The sequence below is a fragment of the Mirounga angustirostris genome, unplaced genomic scaffold (assembly GCF_029215605.1).
Source record: "Mirounga angustirostris isolate CCGP_5_RB_7025 unplaced genomic scaffold, mMirAng1.0.hap1 SCAF_10, whole genome shotgun sequence".
NCBI lineage: Eukaryota > Metazoa > Chordata > Mammalia > Carnivora > Phocidae > Mirounga > Mirounga angustirostris.
The window spans coordinates 53,124,150-53,146,835 of record NW_026991718.1 but is presented as its reverse complement, the minus strand read 5'-3'; the positions used below and the strand labels follow the sequence as shown (position 1 = coordinate 53,146,835).

Here is a 22,686-nt window from a genome sequence, read left to right as displayed (position 1 = left end):
AGCATCTACCAGGTCTCAAGGATGGTGTAGCAGAAACAGCTTCTGGGCCAGTCCTGGGGTCAAGGTCCCTTCCTCCAGGTACAAGTTGCTTGACCTTACTCAATTTACTTTGCTTCCATGAATCTCAGTGTTTGCATCTTTAAAATATTAATGTTAACACACTAGCTTTCAAGACTATTTGATGAGTAAGTGGCTATGTAAAAGTTAATCAATGGAAGATATTATTATTATTACAAGACAATTTTGGGGAAGAAAGCTAGCCTGTTCATCCAGTTTCTCAAGGTTGTAAAACATGATTTTCAATACTGTTGGCTTTCTGGATCTGAGAAAACATGCATGTGTTATATCAACCTAAGAAGCTATTGTTACAGCATGTAGAATAATAACATAATATTTGTAAAGTTTTTAAAAATTCTCAGGTGAGAAATGTCTAACTTAAATCTTAAATGTCAAACAGTCCTTTTATAAAATTCAATATCCATTGCTAATAAAAGTATTAGATAAAATAGAAATTAATGGACGTTCCTTTAATGTGATTAACATAATATATATTATAAACTGTATAATATTATAAACATATATATATATTATATATATATAATATATATACATATGAGAGAGAGAGACAGAGATTACTGAAAGAAACACTGAAAGCATCCCCATGAAGGTAAGGAACAAGGCAAAAATGTCCACAATCTTCATTACTATGTCACATCATTGTGTACTCATGCAAGGGGAAAAAAAATAGAGGCATAAGAATTGAAAGAGAAGTAAAATTCCACTTGCAGGTGATATGATAATATATCTGGAAAACTCAATAGAATCAATGATAACACTAATATAAACAAAAGAATTCAGTAGTTAGCAGGCTACAAAATCAAGGTACAAAAATCAATAGTGTGTGTGTATGTGAGTGTGTGTGTAATGATAATCAAATAGAAGATAAAGGAAGAGAAAATCCCATTTATAATAACAAGATAAAAGATAAAAATACTTGGAAATAAGCTTAAAAAGAAATGTGCAAAACTCATATGAGGAAAATTTTAAAACACTCCTGAAAGACGAATGGAAATATTCCTTGGTCTTGGATCACTTGACATCATCGAGATGCAAATTATCCCTAATTTAACACTACTCCAGTAAAACTTCAACAAGTATTTTTCCTGAAACTGGAAAATTGATTCTGAAGTTCACATGGCAAAAACACCCCCCAAACATACATGCATATATAGGAAAACCTGGGGGTGGGGAGAGATCCTTATCAATAAGGAGAGATAACTCTAATAAATACGAATAACACTCTAAATTCTCCATAATTAAAACAGCATGTCATGAGTAAATGGACAGATCTGGAACATAACTAGAAATTCAGAAATAGAACCAAGTCAAAGAAAAAAATTATGATTTGAATAAAACAGCAACTCAAATCGCTGGGGAAAAGAGAGACTTGTTAAAAAATAGTGTTAGGACAACTACACAACCATTTGAAAAAAATAATTTTGGATCCATAACATACATTCTGCTTCAGGAAAAACTCCAAATGGAAAAAATAAGCCATACAAGTACTAGAAGAAAACTTAAGTGAATTTATTTATAATTTTGTTGTTAGAAAACCTTTTAAAATATGCTCATCATCCAGAAACAATAACAGAGAAGATCACCAAATTTGACTACATTGATAAGAAGAAGGTTTATGAAAAAAACTCTGCTAGAAAAATCAAAAGACAAGTGACAAACCGGGAAAAATATAATTGCAACATACATGATAGGCAAAGCTCTAGCTTTCCGTATTTATAAAGCATTCACAAATTGAGAAGGGCAAAAATTCATACACATAAAAAACATAAATGCCTTTAAACCTATGAACTTCATTTATGACAAGAGAAAAGCAAATTAAATCTGCAGGGAAAAAGTTCTTTCAACTTCACTTATGTTTGGACAAGTTCATAATAAATGAGTAGAAAAGCTACATTGAAATATCGTTTTTCACTATCAGACTGGCAAGCATCCACAAGCTTGAAAGCATACTTTTCTGCTCAATCAGTTGAGTGAAATTTGGGCCTGAGCTGGGTATTAGATGATATCATGATTGTATGAAAGTTTTATTTCCTGGGTGTGATTATTGTGTTGTGGTTATGTAGGAGTGTGTGCATGTCCTTGAGGAACATATACTACAGTATTTATGGATAAAATACCACGAGACCTCGAAACCTACTTTCAAATACATCAGCTCAACAAAAGTGGTGTGTTTTTATTGTTGATCAGTGGTTCTTTTTTTTAAAGATTTTATTTATTTATTTGAGACAGAGAGAATGAGAGACAGAGAGCATGAGAGGGAGGAGGGTCAGAGGGAGAAGCAGACTCCCTGCCGAGCAGGGAGCCCGATGCAGGACTCGATCCCAGGACTCCAGGATCATGACCTGAGCCGAAGGCAGTCGCTTAACCAACTGAGCCACCCAGGCGCCCTGATCAGTGGTTCTTAATCAGGGACATTTGGCAATGTCCGGAGACATTTTTGGTTGTCACAACTTGGGAAGGAGGCTACTGACACCCCAATGAGTGGAGGCCAGAGATACTGTTAAACCTCCAGCAAGGTACAAGAAACCCACTAAACTACTCTAAATATCAATAGAGCCAAAGTTTAGAAACCTTGTACAGATTATAGAGATAAAGCTAACGTGGTTACAGTTGGGTAATCTAGGTGATCATACGATTACACTATTCTTTCAACTTTTCTGTAAGTTTGAAAATTTTCAAGACAAAATATTTAGAGAAAAGGGGCACCTGGGTGGCTCAGTCAGTTAAGTGTCTGCTTTAGGCTTGGGTCATGATCTCCCTGCTTAGCGGGGAGCCTGTTTCTCCCTCTCCCACTCCCCCTGCTTGTGCTCTTTCTCTGTCTCTCTCTCTGTGTCATAAAAATAAATTTTTAAAAAAATAAAAAATATATATAATCAAAGGAGTCTAGGAGAGAAAAAGGAAGTTGCATTGATAAAACAATAAGCCACACATCAGAAAACAATGGTAAAAGTCTTTTTTTTTTATTAACCTGAGAATAAAGAAAGAGAAAATTCTGCCTAGTCTACCCATTGGCAATAAAACCAAGGCACCACATTAAGTTGAGGGATTTTCAAATGTGATTTTTAGGAAGCTTCTTTTATGATTATATATATTTTTAAATATTTTATTTTTTATTATTTTTTAAAGTAGGCTCTACACCCAACATGGGGCCAGGTGCCCTTGTATTTTCTTTCCTTTTTTTTTAACTAGCCTCTCACTGTGTGATGGTCAGATACATAACCTTGTCATACTAAAACTACATCAAAATGAGCAAACTGGGAAACTATCAGCCAGTTTCTTCCCTACAGGGCTCAGAAGACCCACAGCTGAAAAAGGAGTCTCAGAAAAAAGTTACTAAAAAAAAAGTTTCCCTGACAACTTAATATTTATGGTAACATAGTGTAATTGGAGTGGTTCGCAAAGCTCCTGTTTTATCTGATTTTTTTTTTTTAAAGATTTTATTTATTTATTTGAGACAGAGAGAATGAGAGAGAGAGAGCACATGAGAGGGGGGAGGGTCAGAGGGAGAAGCAGGCTCCCTGCCGAGCAGGGAGCCCGATGCGGGACTCGATCCAGGGACTCGATCCAGGGACTCCGGGATCATGACCTGAGCCGAAGGCAGTCGCTTAACCAACTGAGCCACCCAGGCGCCCTGTTTTATCTGATTTTATCACTCATCCTGCCCTGACTGGGCAGGGACTAGGAGGTGCTGGGAAAGGCAAAATAGATTTACTAAAAAAATGGGCTGGAAAAAAAATCTTCAGCAGGGCTGAAGATAAGGATACTGGGCTTTTATGAGACCTGACTTGCATCCCTCGCTTTGCGCTATTACTTTCTTCCGTGTCATTCAGTCTTTGCCGTTCTTCATAGTCCTTACTCTTTCTTCCTTGCCCAGCATTGTTTTATTGTGCAGAGAGTATAGAATGGGTTGGTATTTTGGTAACATTTCTTCCTACTGTACTTTCTAGCCCCAGTAATTCTTGTTTTCTCTACAGCTCTTCATGCCTGATCATTTTTTACTGGAGGCAGACATTGCATAAGACAAGCTGTAGAGGCTCCAGGTGATGTTATCTCCTGCCAGACAGGGTTCACCCTGTCCTCTGCTAGGTGGAGGGGTTTGCTCACCTTAATCAAATTAGGGATGTAGCTGAATTGAGGCTGGAGCCTTTTGGTAAGACCCTCCATGGGCTTAAAATTGAGAACCTGGTCTGTTCACCTGGGCCACTGCCTCTGGTGGGTCCTCAGCTCTAATCACTGTCTCTTGAGCAGAGTGAGACTGGGGAAACTCCACTCTGCTTCCCAAAGCCTCTCTTGGCTTAACTTCTTAGCCTCCAACTCAGCAGAGCTTCAGAATTTGGCAAATGTCTTAAGAAAACTAGCCATGTATCAGACTTCATTCTCCACCTGTCCCTTATGGTGAGCCCTCACGTCTCCAGTTTTGTTTCTCCAGGATCCCCTACCCCTGGAAAGGTAAGCTGATACTCTGCAGTTTTCCATATGTTCATGTTGTGTTATTAAATTCATCGGCTGAACCACCCAGGCACCCCTGTGTTATTAAATTCATGTGAATAGAAAAAAAGTTAAACTTTGTGAATTGTTTTTTTATCCTTATATAGTTTTGTAAAAAATCTCTAGTAGTGCATTTTCCCTTAAAGTTTAATTTGTCTGATATTAGGTGTACCAACTTTTCTTTTGTTGCTATTTGCACAGTATATAATTTTCCATCTTTTTACTTTAGACTTTTTTTTTTAAAGATTTTATTTATTTATTTGAGAGAGAGAATGAGATAAAGAGAGAGGGCATGAGAGGGGGGAGGGTCAGAGGGAGAAGCAGACTCCCTGCTGAGCAGGGAGCCCGATGCGGGACTCGATCCCAGGACTCCAGGATCATGACCTGAGCCGAAGGCAGTCACTTAACCAACTGAGCCACCCAGGCACCCATTACTTTAGACTTTTATGTATCTTTTTTTTTAAGATTTTATTAATTTGACAGAGAGAGACACAGCGAGAGAGGGAACACAAGCAGGGGGAGTGGGAGAGGGAGAAGCAGGTTTCCCGCAGAGCAGGGAACCCGGTGAGGGGCACGATCCTAGGACCCCGGGATCATGACCTGAGCCGAAGGCAGATGTCAAAGACTGAGCCACCCAGGGGCCCCTGTATCCTTATGTTTTGATGTCTCTCTTATAAAATGCCTATAGTTTAAAAAATGCAATCTGGTCTCTTTATCTTTTCATTAGAGCATTTACTGTACGTATATTAACTATAATTACAGATATATTTGGGTTGAAAATTCCCATCTTACTATTTTTTGTTTATTCTGCTTGTTCTATGTTACTGTCCTTTCTTGTGTTCATTATTTTTTAAATTATTCCATTTTACCTTGATAGTTACATATTAGTTTGGTAGTTATATATTCCTTTACAATTCCTTCAGAGTTTACCATAGAGATTACTTCACATACCTATTACTTTCCAAAGCAGAACATTAATTGGCTTTTTTACTTTCTTCTCAGACAATGCAAGAAATTTAAATTTTAATCCCATTTATGTCCTCCCTACTCAAATGCCATTGTTATCCTGTATTTTAATTCACTCTGTATTTTATTATTATCTTATGCTTGCTATTCATTGAGATTTGTCCACATATTTACCACTTTTCTTGCTTTCTAGTGTTTCCTATACTTCAACCAGATGAAATCTGGGAACATATTCTTTTTACCTTTTGAATAGGAGTCTGTTCATGAAGAGCTCTCTCAAGGTTTTTTGTTCCTGAGCATGTCTTTGCTTCATCTTCCTTTTTGAGAAGTATTACCTCTGGGTACAGAATTCTAGGTTGGTGGTTTGCTTCTTCTGAAAGTTTCTTTGAAGATAACATTTCTTTGTTCTTCTTAAGAAAAAACAAACATTCAATTTAATTATTGCTCATCCAGAGGTAGTTTTCCTTTCTCTTTGGCTGCTTTCATTTTTCTCTTGGTCTTTACTTTTTAGCAGATTTACTGTGTTACAGTTTAGTGAGTATATGGTTTATTTATCATGTTTGCAGATTGTAGGGCTTCTTGAATTTATGAATTGAGGTTTCTCATCAGTTTTAGAAAGTTCATAGCTGTCCCCACTTCAAAATTGCTTCTGCCTCATTCTATCCCGTCTTGTCTTCTTGGTCTCTAAGTACACATATATTAAACCTTCGTACTTTATTAATATTTTCCCACTGTCCTCTGTTCTGTATTTTTCATTCTTCTTCTCTCCTTACTTCATTCTGGATATTTTCTTTGCTCCTATCTTCAGATTCATGAATGCTTTCCCCTCTCTTCAGCTGGGTTTAATCAGCTGTTAAATAGCAGATCACTTTTTTAACATTGCTTTTTTAATGTCCATTCTTTTTAGTTGTGGGCTCTTTTTATTATTTTCAGTCCTTTTGTTGAAATTTTCAGCATACCTTTTATCTCATTGATTACCTCAAGCTTTGTTATTTTGGAGGCTTCATCTGATAACTCCAACTGTGGGTCTTTTCTATTGTGTCTTTCTGTTTTTATTTATGTTATCATGACCCCTTATTTATATGTGTGTCTGTATGTATGTGTGTATGCATCAGACACTGATTTTAAAAAATGTTCGCAGACATAATGTGAAGCCTACAAAGTTGATCTCTTTCTCCAGGGAGGACTTTTTTTTGCTTCTGCCAGCTGTCTGGGGCATTATTATTCTGGGATCCTCACATGCCAGTTTCAGAGACTGAGGTGTTTTGAAAGTGCTTGATTCTCTTGTGAGATTTTGTGTACTTCCAGGCCACTCCCATTCCTAGGGTGGAGTCCTTCTGGGTCCCAAACTACAAGAGGGGAGTTACTAAAAGAGGGTTTCCTCATTCTCCTACTCTTATTGAGTCCTAGATTCCACTCATTGTCCTCATAATCTTGAGAAGCTTTCAGAATCTGTTTAATCTCTCAGTTGCTCTTGCAGAAATTGGCAAATGCTCCATGGTAAGACTAATCTTAATCATGGGCTTACCTCTCTGCTTCTCTTTCTTTTTCCAGAAACTGGTCTAATATTTCTTTACTACCTTGTTAGCTCTATGATGCCTTCAGGTAGAATAAATTTTTTTGCTTGAGGTTTTCAAGTTGTCCTATGTAGGCAGGCTTAGAATTAACTGTTCTACTATTAGCAGAAATGTTAAGTTCTATATGTCTAATATTGATTTCCTCTCATTTTCTAGATATTTGTATGGGAGGTGTTCCCTGTTAATCTTAGTCCTTCATGTTGCTTCAGTATAAGGGCTAAGTGTCAAAATTATAAAAAGCACTATACTCTAGTGGTTCAAAACTTAGTCTCTGAAGTCAAAGAGATTTGGGTTTAAATAGTGGCTTTACATCTTCTTATATTGATATTTAGATTAACTGCAAAATACCTCGAATATGACTTCTTGTGTTCTTTGAAAGTCTAATTATGAAGATGAAATAAGAAAATGTTACAAAGCATTTAGCATAGGGTTAGTCAAAGGGGAATACTCTAGAAACAGGTTCTTGAAAAAAGAAATTTTGGCTTTATGGGAAAATATCCTTTTTTTTTTTGAAGATTTTATTTATTTATTTGAAAGAGAGAGAATGAGAGAGAGAGAGCACATGAGAGGGGGGAGGGTCAGAGGGAGAAGCAGACTCCCCGCCGAGCAGGGAGCCCGATGTGGAACTCGATCAAGGGACTCCAGGATCATGACCTGAGCTGAAGGCAGTCGCTTAACCAACTGAGCCACCCAGGCGCCCGGGGAAAATATCCCTTTTAACGGAGAGATCTGATGATTACCACCTCAATCAAATAATCAGACTTACTCTGTCACACAGTAAAACAATCAGACATTATGTGCCTTTTAATGTGGTGCATTAAGAAGCCTATTACATCCACCTATGTATAATTGCTAAATATGTTTTACCTGAATCAAATCATGAAGAGATGATCAGACAAATCATTTACAGAACATTCTATAAGAAAACCAACCTGAATTCTTAAAAAAAAACCCCAACAAGTCAATATTCTGAAAAACAAAACCAAAGGCAGAGTGATGCTTCTGGTTAAAAGAGATTAAGGGGACATAAAAAATGATATGCACTTGTAAACCTTGTTTGGGTCCTGAATTGGAAAAAAAAAATCTATATATTTTTGGGGCCATTAAGAAAATTTAAATAAGGATTGTAAATTAGATTATATTATTGAATCAATATAAAAATTTTAGATGTGATGATGGTATTGCATATAGGAGAATGTACTTATTCTTAGGAGATGCATGTTGAAGTATTTAGGGGTAAAGTATCATCATGTCTGCAACTTAGTTTCCAAAGCTTCAGCAAAAATAAAACAAATGTGGAAATGTTAACAACTGGTATATCTAGGTTAGGATATACATAAGAGTTTTTTGTCATATATTTTTGTCATATATTTTTACTTTTCTGTGTTTGAAATTTTTCAAAATAAAAAGTTGGAGGAACATTCTTGGCATTTTCATTCAAGTTACTCAATCTCAGGTAAGTTTTTAATTCATTCAATAAAAATTTATTGAGCACTTACTGCATGTTACATACTCATAGGTGCTGGGGAGTGGTGATGAACTACATAGATAAGATCATTCTCTAATTTTCAGTTTCCTCATCCATAGAAAGGACGTAGAATAATAGCATCCCCTATAGAAGCACTATGCTTGGTTCTGAGTAGGCACTCAATAAATGTTGGCTATTATGATTAATCAATTTTCTCCACTGTTGATCTAATTTCATTTATTTGATGATTTGGGTCTTTCAATTCTACTGTAAATAAAAATGTATGCTCTTTCATCTTATGTATTATTCTTCCCATGATGTTACTAGTCGTCTTATTTTTGTTATTATTAGGGCATTTGAAGTTTTGGAGAGAAGATATTATATGAAATCAAAGCAAAGATGAAATTAAAAGTGGTTAGTGGCATATTTTTCAAATTAGGCTTTTATTTGCTGGGGTATTCTAAGGTCCAAAGTTTATTATATTCATACAGATTTTATTGGTGATTATGTTCTGGTCTAAGACTGGGTTATAGACTAGAAGCAACTAAAGAAAGGTTTCTAAATTAAAAAAAATACTAGCTCTTGAACTGATTAAATATTAAATAACACTGGAAACTCCTTAATATTCTATGCCAACAATATTCTATTTTGTTGTTCTATGCAACAACAAAACTGTGTCTATGTAACATGGTATTTTATCTATGAGTAAGAGCACTCCTTCCCTCCATTCTACTCCACCCACTCATGTTCTCAGATGCTAATGGCTTGGTCTGATAAATGTACAGTTCATTCTAGGCCCATACCATAAAATTTATCATTAAGTCCCCAAACTTTCCTTTCTGTGTAGAATGTGATCATAGCTTATAACTTATTATATAAAATAATTTTAATGCTTTAGTACTAAAAACAACCAAACTAAAGATTATTCATATAACTTGCAAAATAATACTTAAAACTCATTGAGGTGACCCAATAATTAAAAATAAGTGATACTTTTGGGTTAAGTTGATTTTCAGGTGTTTATTCCCAGACATAAAACAAAACATTTCTATTTTCCTGTTTCTCTCTTACAGCTTTTGAGAAGACTAAAACAATGATTCATGTATTTCCATTAATAGTAAGCATCCCATCTACCTTATGGGTTGCACATTGCATTTCAGTACAGTCTTGTCCACTAACAATATAGCAAATTATTTTTATTATACAATCTGGGTAGGATTAAAATAAATAATACAGAAATAATTTAACAAATCTTTATGGAATACCTACTATATTCCAGGTTTGGGGAACATAAAAATAAATAAATGGTCCCTGCCTTCAAGAAGCTCACAGTCTAACGGGGGAGGCAGACGAATTTTAATGTAGTAGACAGCTTTAAGAGTGGTATGTACAAAGAACTATGGGAACTCTATTGAAGGTCACTTAATCCAGAATGGTAGGATCTAGAGATGGTTTCCAGATCAAGAGAGTAAGTTTTACAAAAGGGTTTGCCAAGAAGAGAGTTTGGTGGGTGGGAGGGTGAGAGGAATTTCTCTAGAAGGGATTGCTAACTAGTCCTAGAGACTGCACTGCCTGATCTTCAAGGCCCCTTCCAGCCAATCCTCACCTGCTTGATCCAACAAAGGGAATTTGTATAGAGTGAGGCATCTTTCTGATATTGTGTCCATTTGTTAGATACAGGTTTCCTGGATGCTTCTTTTTTGTGCTATGGAGCACAATTTAAGAAAAAAATGCCATACTAACTTAAAATGTTTTGTAAACACTTTTTACTATGATGCTGACCACAGATTCAGAATGAACAATCTCGTATAGTGAGTACTATACCATCTACTTTTAAGAAAAAGAGAACTAAAATTAAACTGAAGGTTCCTGAAGAGCTATAAACTTAAATCAGGTATATAGCGTTCTCTAAAATAATATATATATTTTTCTTTTAAATGTGAGGAAAACAAAAAGGACCTTAAGTCCTTTGCCTTGGTTATCTACGAGGAGTACACTAGATGGTGCTATAAGGCTGTTAGAAAGAGAGCTTTTACCAAGAAAAACAGTGTGGCAGTTCAAGTGTTACCGGAAACTTTCCATTGTCCCTGAGAACAGTTCCAGGTCTGTAGGCAAGTAATGGGAATCTTAGTCTCACAAGTTTTAGCCTTCTGGTCAGGTTAATTTTAAACTAAACCACAAGTTTAACACATTTTAAAATGGGCTCAATGTTTGACAATTCAATCTGATTCCACTGAAATGGATATTTTAAAGTTATTGAAATATAAGTGTATTACACTCTACATTTAAATATAGTGATTAATTTCATTTAGGTAGTCTTCCTAGTGTTGTCTACTTCCAGTTATGAGCCTAATTATGTCTACTGCTGAATGAATCTCTAATCAGTTTCTTCAAATGGTTTCCTGAATTTTTGAATTACTATTCAGTAGAAAATATCAATCAAACTCTCTTGTCATTAGAGTACTGCAATATGCTGATACAAATACATGAAGCAATACATTTTGAAATCACTCTATCCGTATAGTATTTCCTACATACACAACATTTCATGATTCTTCTACCTTACAATAAAACCAGAAAAATTTTTATGAAAGTGCAGAATAAAAACAGTTTGACTTTCATAATATTTTCTACTTAGTTTTCTTTTAAATGTTAAACATTAAAATGGTAAACAAAAAAAATGAACCTAAGAGTCATTTTTGTTTGAAAGTCTCAAAATTACAAGATCTTTGTAATTTTCTGGCTTATCTTTCCAGTTCTGCTTCTAGAATTTCCCCCCACGTATCTACATCCATTGGGTACATGATTTTTTCTGGTAGGCTCAGAGGAGAACATATGTTGCTGTATCTGCCACTTAGCCATTCGTGTTTCACTTTACTCTTCTGGTAATTCCTCAATAGTATTACCTGAAAGAGGTAAATCATCACTGTTAAAGAATGTAGTAGGTGGTTGGTCAGTGAGTTTGTTTAAAACTAGAGGAGCTGATTGATAGGACTGAAAAGAAGATTAAGTATTTACACTGATACACACACTAATAAATGTGTTGTGTGTGTATGTGTGTGTGTGGGCGTATGTATATGTGTACATATGCAAAGTGAGCCATGGAGTTTGCTGTGAGTTTTGGATAAAGTAGAATGAAGTAGCTAACGGAGGAATGTGCCTAAATTTAGGATTTAAAAAAATGTAAAAGGATGGATGGGATGGTGTGGTTTGTAGGAGAAGAATAATAATTCAACTTCAACTCCAAAAGCCAACACACTCTGTATGCCACTCCGTCTCTGAAATCCTACCTCCTCAGGCAGAAGGTGGGGTTGGCTCAAACCTACCACCATATTGTCAAGAACACTGCAGACTACAAAGACTAAACTTACTCTCCAGGAATATCCACTTTCTAGATCATCATCTATTTCTCTTTGGCACACAGCTCTTAGAGTCAAGCAATGAGGTTTCCACAAGGAGTCACTGTTTCTTACTGTGTTATTCCAGCTCCTGCAGGTTACTGAAGCCCTGCACAAACTCCGAATGTCTAGCTGACTGAAAATTTTAAAAGTAACTTCTGGAGGCAGCAGTTCAACAAAGTTATTTTGACTCTCTTTTTTTTCCTTCTCAGCATCCACAGAATTCAATTCTATGCCAGAAACTCTTGAATTATTGTTCCTCTTGGAGTTTTTCTGCATAGTTTGATGTTTTAGCAAATTATCCTCATATGTAACCTAGAAGGCAAAGTTTAAACATACTCAGTCTCTTCAGATCAGATGACAGAACCTACTCTGAGCCAGATACGTTCTGGGTATGATTGAAAGAATCTTAACTTTCTTGACTTGAGTTTTTCAACCTGTAAAATGGGGCCAATGATGCATCTCTCCTGTGTGTTCCTAAAAGGATTAACAGGGATTATGTGTAAAGCATCAGCTTCACATCTGAATTGCACATGGGAGGCACTCAACGCATGTTACTTCCCTTCTTCTTTTAAAATGTTTTTAGTAAACGGGCTTGTTTCTAAACATTTGTTTTTCTGTTCCCAGAGAACATTATCTAAAAAAGAGAAGTGATTCTTCACAGACTACAACTTGAGTTTAGTAGTAGAAATGACTATTGTGGGAACATATTCGATTCCAAGCATTTGCCAAAAATACTTCTGAAAATGTGTATGATTCAATTCTCTTCAACTCCTAAATACTTGTCTGTGGGAGCTGATGCCTTATCATTAAGTTCTTCATCTACAATCTGTGATTTAATCATAAATCTGATGGACTTTTGTAGGGTATATAATTATTTATCTACTTGTACCTAATGGGTAGGTGCTCACAGATGACATAAATACTATCTGAAATGGACAAGAGGTTGAAGTCCAGGTTATAATGACACAAGGTCTCAAATATTCAGTTCAGTTATAAGATTAGTGGTTTAGAAATGGCCTCTTGAAGCTATCCTACATGCATAATTATGTAACTAACAACAATAAACAATGTTTGTAATTCAGCTAGGTACAGCATATAATTAAAGATGGGTAGGCTTCCAAAATCAGCTGAGACCATGGAGCTATTTTTGCATATAAAGACAGCTCATATTAAAATCAGTTTATTCCATGCTGCACTTTCTTTTGTGTGTGTGTGTGTGTGTGACAGTGCAGGAAGAGGGGTTTGTTAAATGCTTCTTTTTAATTCAGCTAATGATTATTCCCCTTTCTAGACATGTTACTCACCTATGTTTCTGGACTTGCCAAGGCCACAGTTGCTCCCATTCATTTGGTTGTTTATGATCCGAATTAGCTTTGGTGGTTAGAATTTTAATGCCTCTGCTCAACAGAGAACTTCCTCTCCAAGTTTTGGGGAAGTAAGAAAGCAAACTGATAGAAACAAATTCATGAGTCAAGAGCAAGTTTTTGCCACGGAACTCATCTCTCTCACCATCAAACAAACGAAGCCAAACTACTATATTCTTGAAAAAAATTTCATATTAAGATAACATTACCGTGCACTTAAACATTTGTTACTTTTCCCAGAATCTCAATGGTGAATAAAATGCATCTTCTCGTTACAGTTCTTCCCCAGGAGGCAAATGAATTTTTTGAATTTAACAGCTGGGGGTACCTTGGTGAGGTTCCTAAGCTCCCACTAGGCATCTTCTTCTAAGTCCAGTTTTGCCTGGATACCTGGACAACTATCCCTCTTCTGCCCCTTCTTGTTTATGAACCATATTTTGCTGAATTACCTCTCTAGTTAGGTAAGAGCTCGCCCCTTTTCCGGCGTCACAAGGAGGGAGGGATCGGGAGGCAGCGCAGACCAACCCCGCAGGTCGGAAGGAATGACCCCACATCCCACTGAGCCACCCTCTTTGAGGGTCTCGCGCAGTCTGCAGCTGCCCGAGTCCAAAGAACACGGAGCAATGACAAATAAGCGACAATAACCGTCAGCACCGACTGTCACCACAGCTCCTTAGGAGCTGAGCCGAAGCTGAGCTGTCCAGACGTCGGCTAGAAGGGAAGACCCTCCTACCTCCAGGGCCTTGGTAGCTCCTCCAGCGAATTAAATCCTTTGGAATTCGAATCCTTCGCCATAGTCCCTCCAGTCCCGCCCACTGTAGCTCCGCCTTGCTGACTCGGATTTCGTACAGGCGTAGAGAGAAGCGCGCGTTGCCTTTTGGGAGTGGTAGTTTTACCAGGGCGTCTCAGCTCAGCAAGAGAGGAGAAGGAGGCGCCAAGGACTACAAGGCCCGGCATCCTCCACGGCGGTTGGCGGTGAGAAAGGTGGGGGGGGTGGTTAACCCGGGCTTTTAAAAAATAATTTTGAGGCGGAGTGTTGGAAGAATCCCGGCGCGCGTCACTGGTCGGAAAGGGGAGGCGGGGCTCGGACGCGGAGCTGGGGCCTGGGCTGAGCGAGGCCTGGAGACACTCGAGCGGAGCCTGTGCTCCTCCTCCCCCTGCGTTTTTCTGAGGGCCTGCCTTGGCCCCGCGCGTGTCCATGGAAGGCGGAAACGGCTGCGGGGACCGTCTCCTTGCGAAGGGGTGTAGTCCTCGCCGCCATGTCCGGGGGCTTCGAGCTGCAGCCGCAGGACGGCGGCCCCCGGGTGGCCCTGGCCCCCGGGGAGACGGTGATCGGCCGCGGGCCGCTGCTGGGAGTAAGTGTGGCAGGGAGGCTCTGCCGGACCCAGAGAGCCGTGCGAGGTCCTCGTTGTTTCCTGAAGCCCTGCTCCCCGGTTCTGGCTTCCCCACCACGCCGGCCCTGCATGTCTGGATTTTAGAAGTTTGGGAGCAGGACGTTTTCCAGTCAACTTTAATCAACTCACAAACGTTTCCTTATGTTGCCTTTTAAAAAGCACGGACTTGTATTATCATTATTACATTCTTATCCAGAGGTCGGCAAACTAATGTCCCTGAGTCCAAATCCAGCCTGTTTTTATACGGGCCCACGTAGTAAGAATGGTTCTTAAGTTTTAAAATGTGAAATGTAACAAACAAAAAGCCTGCTAGCCTTTCAGGGAGAATATTGGCCCAAGGATTGAGGATATTGTCTCTTGGCCTGACAAGCTACGGTATTTATAGTAGAATCTGGCCCTTTACAGAAAAAGTTTGCCAACCTCTGATCTTATCTTTCCTAGAATAATTTCTTTTAAGCTTTTGGCCTCTTGTCGGACTGCGGGAGCCTTACTTTTACTGTAATAGTCCTTTTCAGTAATATCAGCAGCTAACCCTTATGTAGCGTGTAATGTTCCTGGCGTTGATCTAAGGACTTTACCTATACCAACTTTTTAACCCATTAAAAATCCTGTGAGTTAGGTGCTCTTATCTTCATTGTTCGGATGAGAAAATGGAGCCATAGAGTGGTTATTGAAAGGGCACACATAAGATTTTGGACGCGTAGTGCCACTGAGCTATATATTCTCCACCGTCTTTAGGATGTTTAGGAGTTTGAAAATTTTCCTGTTGCATTCTGGAATTTTATAGGTCTCTACCTCAAACATACGTTGTCGTTTTAACATTCAGCATATCTTTAGTGCCTACTTTGTGTAGCACATTCGCTGATGGTAGCACTGTGGTGTTTGTTACAAAGATGAATGAGATGTGGGTCTCTGCCCTCTAGAAGTTTTCTCTTAGGCTCTGGAGACAAACCTGTGTCGGTGAGCTAATATCAGAGTAAAGAGTGTGGACTATTATCCCGGCTAACCTCCAGTGTCTAAGTGGAACCATTGATATTAGCCTTAGGACCCTTCTCTGAGAGGAAAAGGAGTGGTAATTGGGGGTTCCGATGTGGACGTCTATCCTAAAGCGGTGTGTGTATATGTGTTCGTGTGCATATGTGTATATGCAGTAAGATTATTGAGAAAGTTAAAGTTTACGTGCCGTTAATTTTATTTATTTATTTATTTATTTATTAGCATATAATGTATTATTTGTTTCAGGGCTACAGGTCTATAATTCATCAGTCTTGCACAATACACAGCGCTCCCCACAACACATACCCTCCCCAGTGTCCATCACCCAGCCATTCCATCCCTCCCACCCCCCTCCACTCCAGCAACCCTCAGTTTGTTTCCTGAGATTAAGAGTCTCTTATGGTGCTGTTAATTTCTTTACTGGACGAGTAATTACTTAAATGTTTAGGTAATATTCTGTTACTTTTCTCCATAGTTTAACTTAAACATTTGAGAGAACTGCCTGGGAGGTTTTTTTTTCCTCCCACCCTCCCTCTTCTCTTTCTCCATATCTATGAAATTTTACAGAGTATGTGCTTCATCCAAAAATCTTATGTCTGGTGACAATTGAGTTTTGATTTGCTTAACAAATTGTATCACCAGTACAGAGTACTGTGGATCTGGTTAAAAGATCGATGAATTTTAGGCTTATGTTTTATAAACATGGCAACAGGTTACAGACTCTTTCATTGTTTGTAGCTTGATCTTTGTATTATAGGCTTGCTAAGGTGAAATGAGCCTAGTTGGTTTCTGTCTTAAAATGGTAAGGAGTAGAAAGGAGTAGAAAGTTAGTCTATCTGGTCAGAATTTTGCTTCTCCTTTTCAAATAATCATTCAGTGATGAGATTCTCTTGCCAAGTTTGGCAGCTATTAGAAGTGGTTATGAACAATGTCCTAAATGTGTTGAAGGAAAAATTTGAAGAACAAACAAATAAGTTTGTGGTTTTATTTTTTTTTAAAGATTTTATTTATTTATTTGAGACAGAGAGAATGAGAGAGAGAGAGCACATGAGAGGGGGGAGGGTCAGAGGGAGAAGCAGGCTCCCTGCCGAGCAGAGAGCCCGATGTGGGACTCGATCCCGGGACTCCAGGATCATGACCCGAGCCGAAGGCAGTCGCTTAACCAACTGAGCCACCCAGGCGCCCCCAGTTTGTGGTTTTAAAGATTTTGGAGCTGTCGTGTTTCTTTCTTTGCAGTGGTTAAAACTCAACATGATGGAGGCGACTGGGTGGCTCAGTTGGTTAAGCGTCTGCCTTCCACTCAGGTCTGATCTCCAGGACGGGGTCTTGGGATTGAGCCCTGCCAGGCTCCCTGCTCAGTGGGTCTGCTTCTTCCTCTCCCTCTGTGTATCCCCGCCCCCCCCCCCCACTCTCTCTCTCTCTCAAATAAATAAAATCTTAAAAAACAAACAAACAATAACAACTCACCATTAGGGCATGTTTCAAACAGCAGCAATTCCAGTGAGGCTTCTTTTTTTTGTAGTGTGAGAGAGCAAGGACTTAGTTAAAGTAGGAAAATTCAGGAAGTTCATTGTAAATTATTCATAATATAATGATTAATTATTACTATGTGATGATTAATAATGATGATTTTGGAACTCACTTAACAAGTCATGTTTTTTGGAGATAAGTTTCACAGGCCTCCATGGCCGTACAAGCATAAAGGTTTATAATTCCAGTGTGTAAAATGGGCTTGGTGGTGAAACAATTTGATAAGAATGTCTTTACATCTTTACAGTGGCAGGAAAACCCTTATAGATAACAGAGCACAGTGAAATTTAATTTTCTTGTGCCATTTGCTTTAGTGGGAGTCATCAGTGAACCCAAGGTCTTTGTTTACTAGATTGTATTCTGTTTTATGGTCCATACCAGTTAAAGGTTTTACAGCAGAATGAATCTCCATGGAATTATCCTGGGTGAAAGCAGCCAATCCCAAAGGTTACATATTGTATGAATTTATTTATATAACATTATTGAAATGACAAATTATAAATATGGAGAACAGATTCCTGGTTGCCAAGAGTTACAAGAAAGGGGGAGGGGAGTAGGAGGGAATTGGGATGGCTATAACATAGCAACATGAGGGATTTTTGTGGTGATGGAAATGTTTTGTATCTTGACTGTATCAATATCAATATCTGGTTGGGATATTGTATTATAGTGTTGCAAGATGTTACCACTGGGGAAAACTGGGGATATGGTACAAGAGATTTTTCTGTATTGTATCTTCCAATTATATGTGAACCTACAATTATCTTAAATAAAAAATTTACTTTTAAAAAAGTTTTACAGTACAGCATCTTAAGCAACAGAGTACCTTTAGGCCAAATTATTTGCTTTATAGTTTTTCTTAAAGAAAGCTGATTATACTCTTTTTAAAAAGCTGGTTATACCGTTAAGTGAAAACTACTATTTCTGATTTCAAATTTTCCTTTTTCTGTTTTGATAGGGATTATATGACACATTTCTCTCTGATCTTTTTCCTCCAAGGGAATAGGACAACAGAGCTATCTAGTTAGTCTTCCTAATGGCAGGTGTAATGGAATTGACTGCTTTGACTGAAAAGAGAAGAGGCCTTCAGTTGCGGGTGGAGTTAGTCAGGGGCTCTAGTATAGACTTTCCTGGCATCAGTTCACCACGTGTAAGAATGCTCTAAGTGTCCTACAAAGTTTACACAAAGTAACCAGTAACTGCTCTGGCCTGGCAACTCTGTATTATTTCTGCTTGTTGCAGAAGCTCACTGGCTGTTCTGGAATGCTGGTCCTACCTGGTCCCTAGGGATGTGCCAAGCACTCCTAGCTGCTGGATATTCCTCCTCCCCGCCCCCCACCCCTTGCCACTAGGCACCTTAATTATTGAGCCTAATACAGTGCCTGGTACATAGTAGGCCTTCAAAGCACATGATCTCTTTCTTTTCCATGTCTCTGCTTTTCATTCTACCAACCCTCAAGAAGAGCCTACTTGTAACTTAGGTGTGAAAAGGATATAGAATTTTGAAGTGAATTTAAGTGTAGTAAAGAAACAGTGCTATCAACTGCTAAAGTGTATGAAGTAACATTCATGATGGATTAAATGTTAGCATTTTTCCTATTTTATTGACTAATAATATAGTGAATTCAGAAAGTAGTTGAATATATACCAGTCAGAATGGAGGGGTGAAAGAGAAACAAGTTGGGGGCACCTGGGTGGCTCAGTCGTTAAGCATCTGCCTTTGGCTCAGGTCATGATCCCAGAATCCTGGGATAGAGCCCCACATTGGGTTCCCTGCCAGCGGGGAGCCTGCTTCTCCCTCTCCAGCTCCCCCCCTGCTTGTGTTCCCTCTCTCAGTCTGTCTCTGTCAAATAAATAAATAAAAAATCTTAAAAAAAAAAAAAAAGAGAAACAAGTTGTTACTGTCAAGAAACTTACAGTTTCATAGGTATGAGAGATAGAGGAACAGGTAACTAAACAGTGGTTGCAACCTCAAATGGGGACTGGAGCCAGGCAGGCACCTTGAGTGAGTGAAATTGGAGGGAGTAAGAAAAACAGGGATGATGGTAAATAAATCACAGCAGTGTCGTAGATTACAACTGCCTCAGTTTTGGGAAGGCCACAAGGAAAGGGATCCGTAATGTGGTCCCTGCTATTCACTTCCATACCCACCTGGTAACAGTGACCTATTCTTTTCAAGAGTAGTAAGAAATCTGGATTTTTAGACATAACCTCTGACTTTTCAAAGGTCACATTTAATTAAAAGTTTTGTTTCAGTACCATGAGCCGAACAGAAAAGAATGTTCCATGATACAGAGAGGTATAGGAAGGAACCCTCAGTCAAGATGAGGGGTCAGGGAAGGTTTTCATGAATTCAGTGACGTTGAGCTGACTTTGAAGTGAAAGAACAGTTAGAAGTTTGGTAGGTAGAGAGTCGGTGGTAGAGAGGGAAAGGCCTTCAGGCTAAGTGGATGTATGATGTATGGTTTCCTGGCTCTACGATGGAAAGTGTATGACATATTGGATGACTGGGTAGGTGCTGACTAGGCTTGTGGGATAATCACATTACATTACTGTTCCCCTTTAACTTTCAGAGACATTGCTTTTATATAGGATGTATCTTTCTTTTTTAAAATAGGGGTTATTTTACTGAGCAGTTTTAGGTTCATGGCAGAATTGAGTGCAAAGTACAGACAGTTTCCATATATACCTCTGCCTCTTCCCCTCCATACACACACACACACACACACACACACAACCTCCCTCACTATCAACGTCTTGCACCACAGTGGTATAGTCGATGAACCTATATTGACTTGTCATTATCATCCAAAGTCCATAGTTTAACACTAAGGTTCACTCTTGGTGCACATTCTGTGGGTTTTAACGAAAGTGTAATGACACATATCAACTTTTATAGTATCACATAGAATAGTTTCACTGCCCTAAACATCCTTATGTTCTGTCCTTTATTTCTTCCTCTTCCAACCTCTGGCACCTACTGAATTTTTTACTGTCTCCGTAGCTTTACCTTTTCCAGAATATTATATAGTTGGAATTATACAGTATGTATATATATAGACTTTCTTAGATTGGTTTCTTTCTTTCTTTCTTTTTTTAAGATTTTACTTATTTGAGAGAAGAGACAGAGCAGGAGCAGGAGAGAGTGGAGAGGTAGAGGGAGAAGCAGACTTCCCGCCGAGCAGGGAGCCCTATGCGGGGCTCGATCCCAGGACCCTGGCATCATGACCTGAGCCGAAGGCAGACGCTTAACTGACTGAGCCAACCCGGCGCCCCTAGATTGGTTTCTTTCAATTAGTAATGTGTGTTTAAGGTTCCTCCATGTCTCCTCATTCCTTTTTAGTGATGAGTAATACTCCATTGTCTGGATGTTCCACAGTTTATTCATTTACCTACTGAAGGATATCTTGGTTACTCCCAAGTTCTGGCAATTACGAATAAAGCTATTACAAACATCCACGTGCAAGTTTTTGTGTAGACATGTTTTTAGTTCATTTGGGTAAAAATACCAAGGAGCTCAATTGCTGGATCATATGGTAAGAGCGTGTTTAGTTTTGTAAGTAGCTGCAACTATCTTTCAATGTGGCTATACCATTTTGCATTCCCATCATAAGTGAATGATTTCCTGTTTTTCCACAATCTCACCAGCATTTTGTGTTGTCAGTGATTTGGGTTTTGGCCATTCTGATAGGTGTATGGTGAATTACTTTTCATACATATATATTCATATAAATTTCATATATATTTATTTATTTGTAAATCAAGCTCTCTAAACTGTCTCCTGGATGCTACTCAGCCTTAATATGCCATCGCCTCACATACCTCCATACCTCTTTTTGAGTTCCTTCCTCTGGTAATTGGATTCTGTAGGTAGCATTTGGGTATCTGTAATTTTAAAAACTCTGAAGATGATTCTGTTGCAAAATTAGAGTTGGAAACCTCTTCTAGACATACTAATAATGCTTGGCACAAATAATTCTTTAAGAAATGTCTGCTGAACTGAATTAAATAACTATTGAGACACTTTAATTTACCGAAGTCTCAAGTGAGGGTTTAAACCCAGTTTTGTCTTCCTAAGTTCTGCTTCTGTTTTTACTCATTATGTTGCCTCTGTCATAATATATTCATAATAAGGATGATTCTCACATTTGGGTAGCATTCACTTTGCAAGTAACATTGCAAGCCAAACAGGTTGGGTGAGTTGGGATTTCAGTGGTATCAAGTCAGCACAGTTCCATCCTATTGGCTAACAATTCAGCAACCTTGACTTAGGAGTTCAGAAGGTATTGGATTTTACTTTTTAAAATCTAAGTGATCCATATTTCACCAGTATTGTGGATTAAATAGATGTTTGTGAGGTAGCCTGATAACCTAACTACTATTATACAATTAGTCTTATGGGAAAGTATTTCACAAGTTTCAAAGACCATTTCACATCCAGTATATTAATAACCTTTTAAAGAGAGCTTACTGGAATCTGTCTAGAGAGCCTCTGGCAAAAATCAAGTTTGTTTCCTCAAACTTGCCCTTGGTTAATATCAGAAAATGAACTTTGGTACATTCCAAGTGCAATAATATTAAATACTTTGTATCAACTAACTTTTGGCATGTTGAGGAATAAGATGGACTTACTTATCTAATGTTATGACAGAGTCTCAGTGTTGGTTGAACTCTGGAGTGTGTCCTGGATCTGATAACTGGGAAGCAGTCTTGATAAGAAAATTTCATGGTTTGTCAACTGGTTTACAGTAACCAGCCTCCCATCCAAGTACTAACCAGGCCCCACCCTGCTTAGCTTCTGAGATCAGACGAGATTGGGTGTGTTTAGGGTGGTATGGCCATAGACTACAGTAACTAGTCTCTACTTAATTCAAGTCTTAATTTTAGATTTTCTTTACCTGCCACATACATAAGTTTGAGGAAAATATTTTATGTAAATTATGTCTGAAATAGATCCTGTGCTTCTTTAGGTTTATGCATTTTCTCATAATACAGGCCCAAATCCCATACCAGAGGGTTTTTTATTTTTCTCCACCACAAAAGTTTGAATTTGTCACTTTTTTATTTGTCTATTGTTGATAGAGCAAACCGGATAATCTTGTGTGACAGCACTGTAAGTTATAAAGTATTATATAAGAAAATTTTTATTATCTTAAGCATTTGGTGTGTTATGTAATTTATATTGGAAAAAACTAATCTTGCCTCTTCTCTGTTCGTTTATGTTTATAGGAGCCAGGCTACATGGGGATATTGTATTTATGAGATATATTATACCTGTCTGTGATATTCAGAAATTTCTCTAGGGAAACATTTTAAGAAAAATTAACTGCTGTTGGTTTTTCAGTAAATATATATAGGCAAAAGTGAAATGAAAGATACCATTGTATTCTATTTCAGGATCCAGTAGCTTTTCTGCTTTTTCTT

The 22,686-nt window shown here is 38.1% G+C and overlaps 2 protein-coding genes across 4 annotated transcripts in view; one reads left to right on the top strand and one right to left on the bottom strand.

Moving 5' to 3' along the window:
- Positions 1-9,577: 9,577 nt before the first annotated feature.
- Positions 9,578-14,156, bottom strand: FBXO48 (F-box protein 48). Its single transcript, XM_045884866.3, has 4 exons — positions 14,076-14,156; positions 13,283-13,426; positions 11,949-12,290; positions 9,578-11,483 (listed from the first exon to the last, which is right to left on the bottom strand). Exons 3-4 carry the CDS (start codon positions 12,252-12,254, stop codon positions 11,322-11,324), a joined length of 468 nt encoding a protein of 155 aa, XP_045740822.1. The 5' UTR covers positions 12,255-12,290; positions 13,283-13,426; positions 14,076-14,156; the 3' UTR covers positions 9,578-11,321.
- A 249-nt stretch (positions 14,157-14,405) lies between these two features.
- Positions 14,406-22,686, top strand: part of APLF (aprataxin and PNKP like factor) — a 98,792-nt gene continuing 90,511 nt past the window's right edge. The window contains exon 1 of one of the 3 annotated variants that reach the window (XM_064572417.1): positions 14,406-14,697. In XM_064572417.1, the coding sequence (XP_064428487.1) occupies positions 14,602-14,697 (96 nt within the window). In that variant the 5' untranslated portion in view covers positions 14,406-14,601. The remainder of the gene's footprint in view (positions 14,698-22,686) is intronic. The other 2 variants (XR_010405653.1, XM_064572416.1) reach the window with 2 other exon arrangements.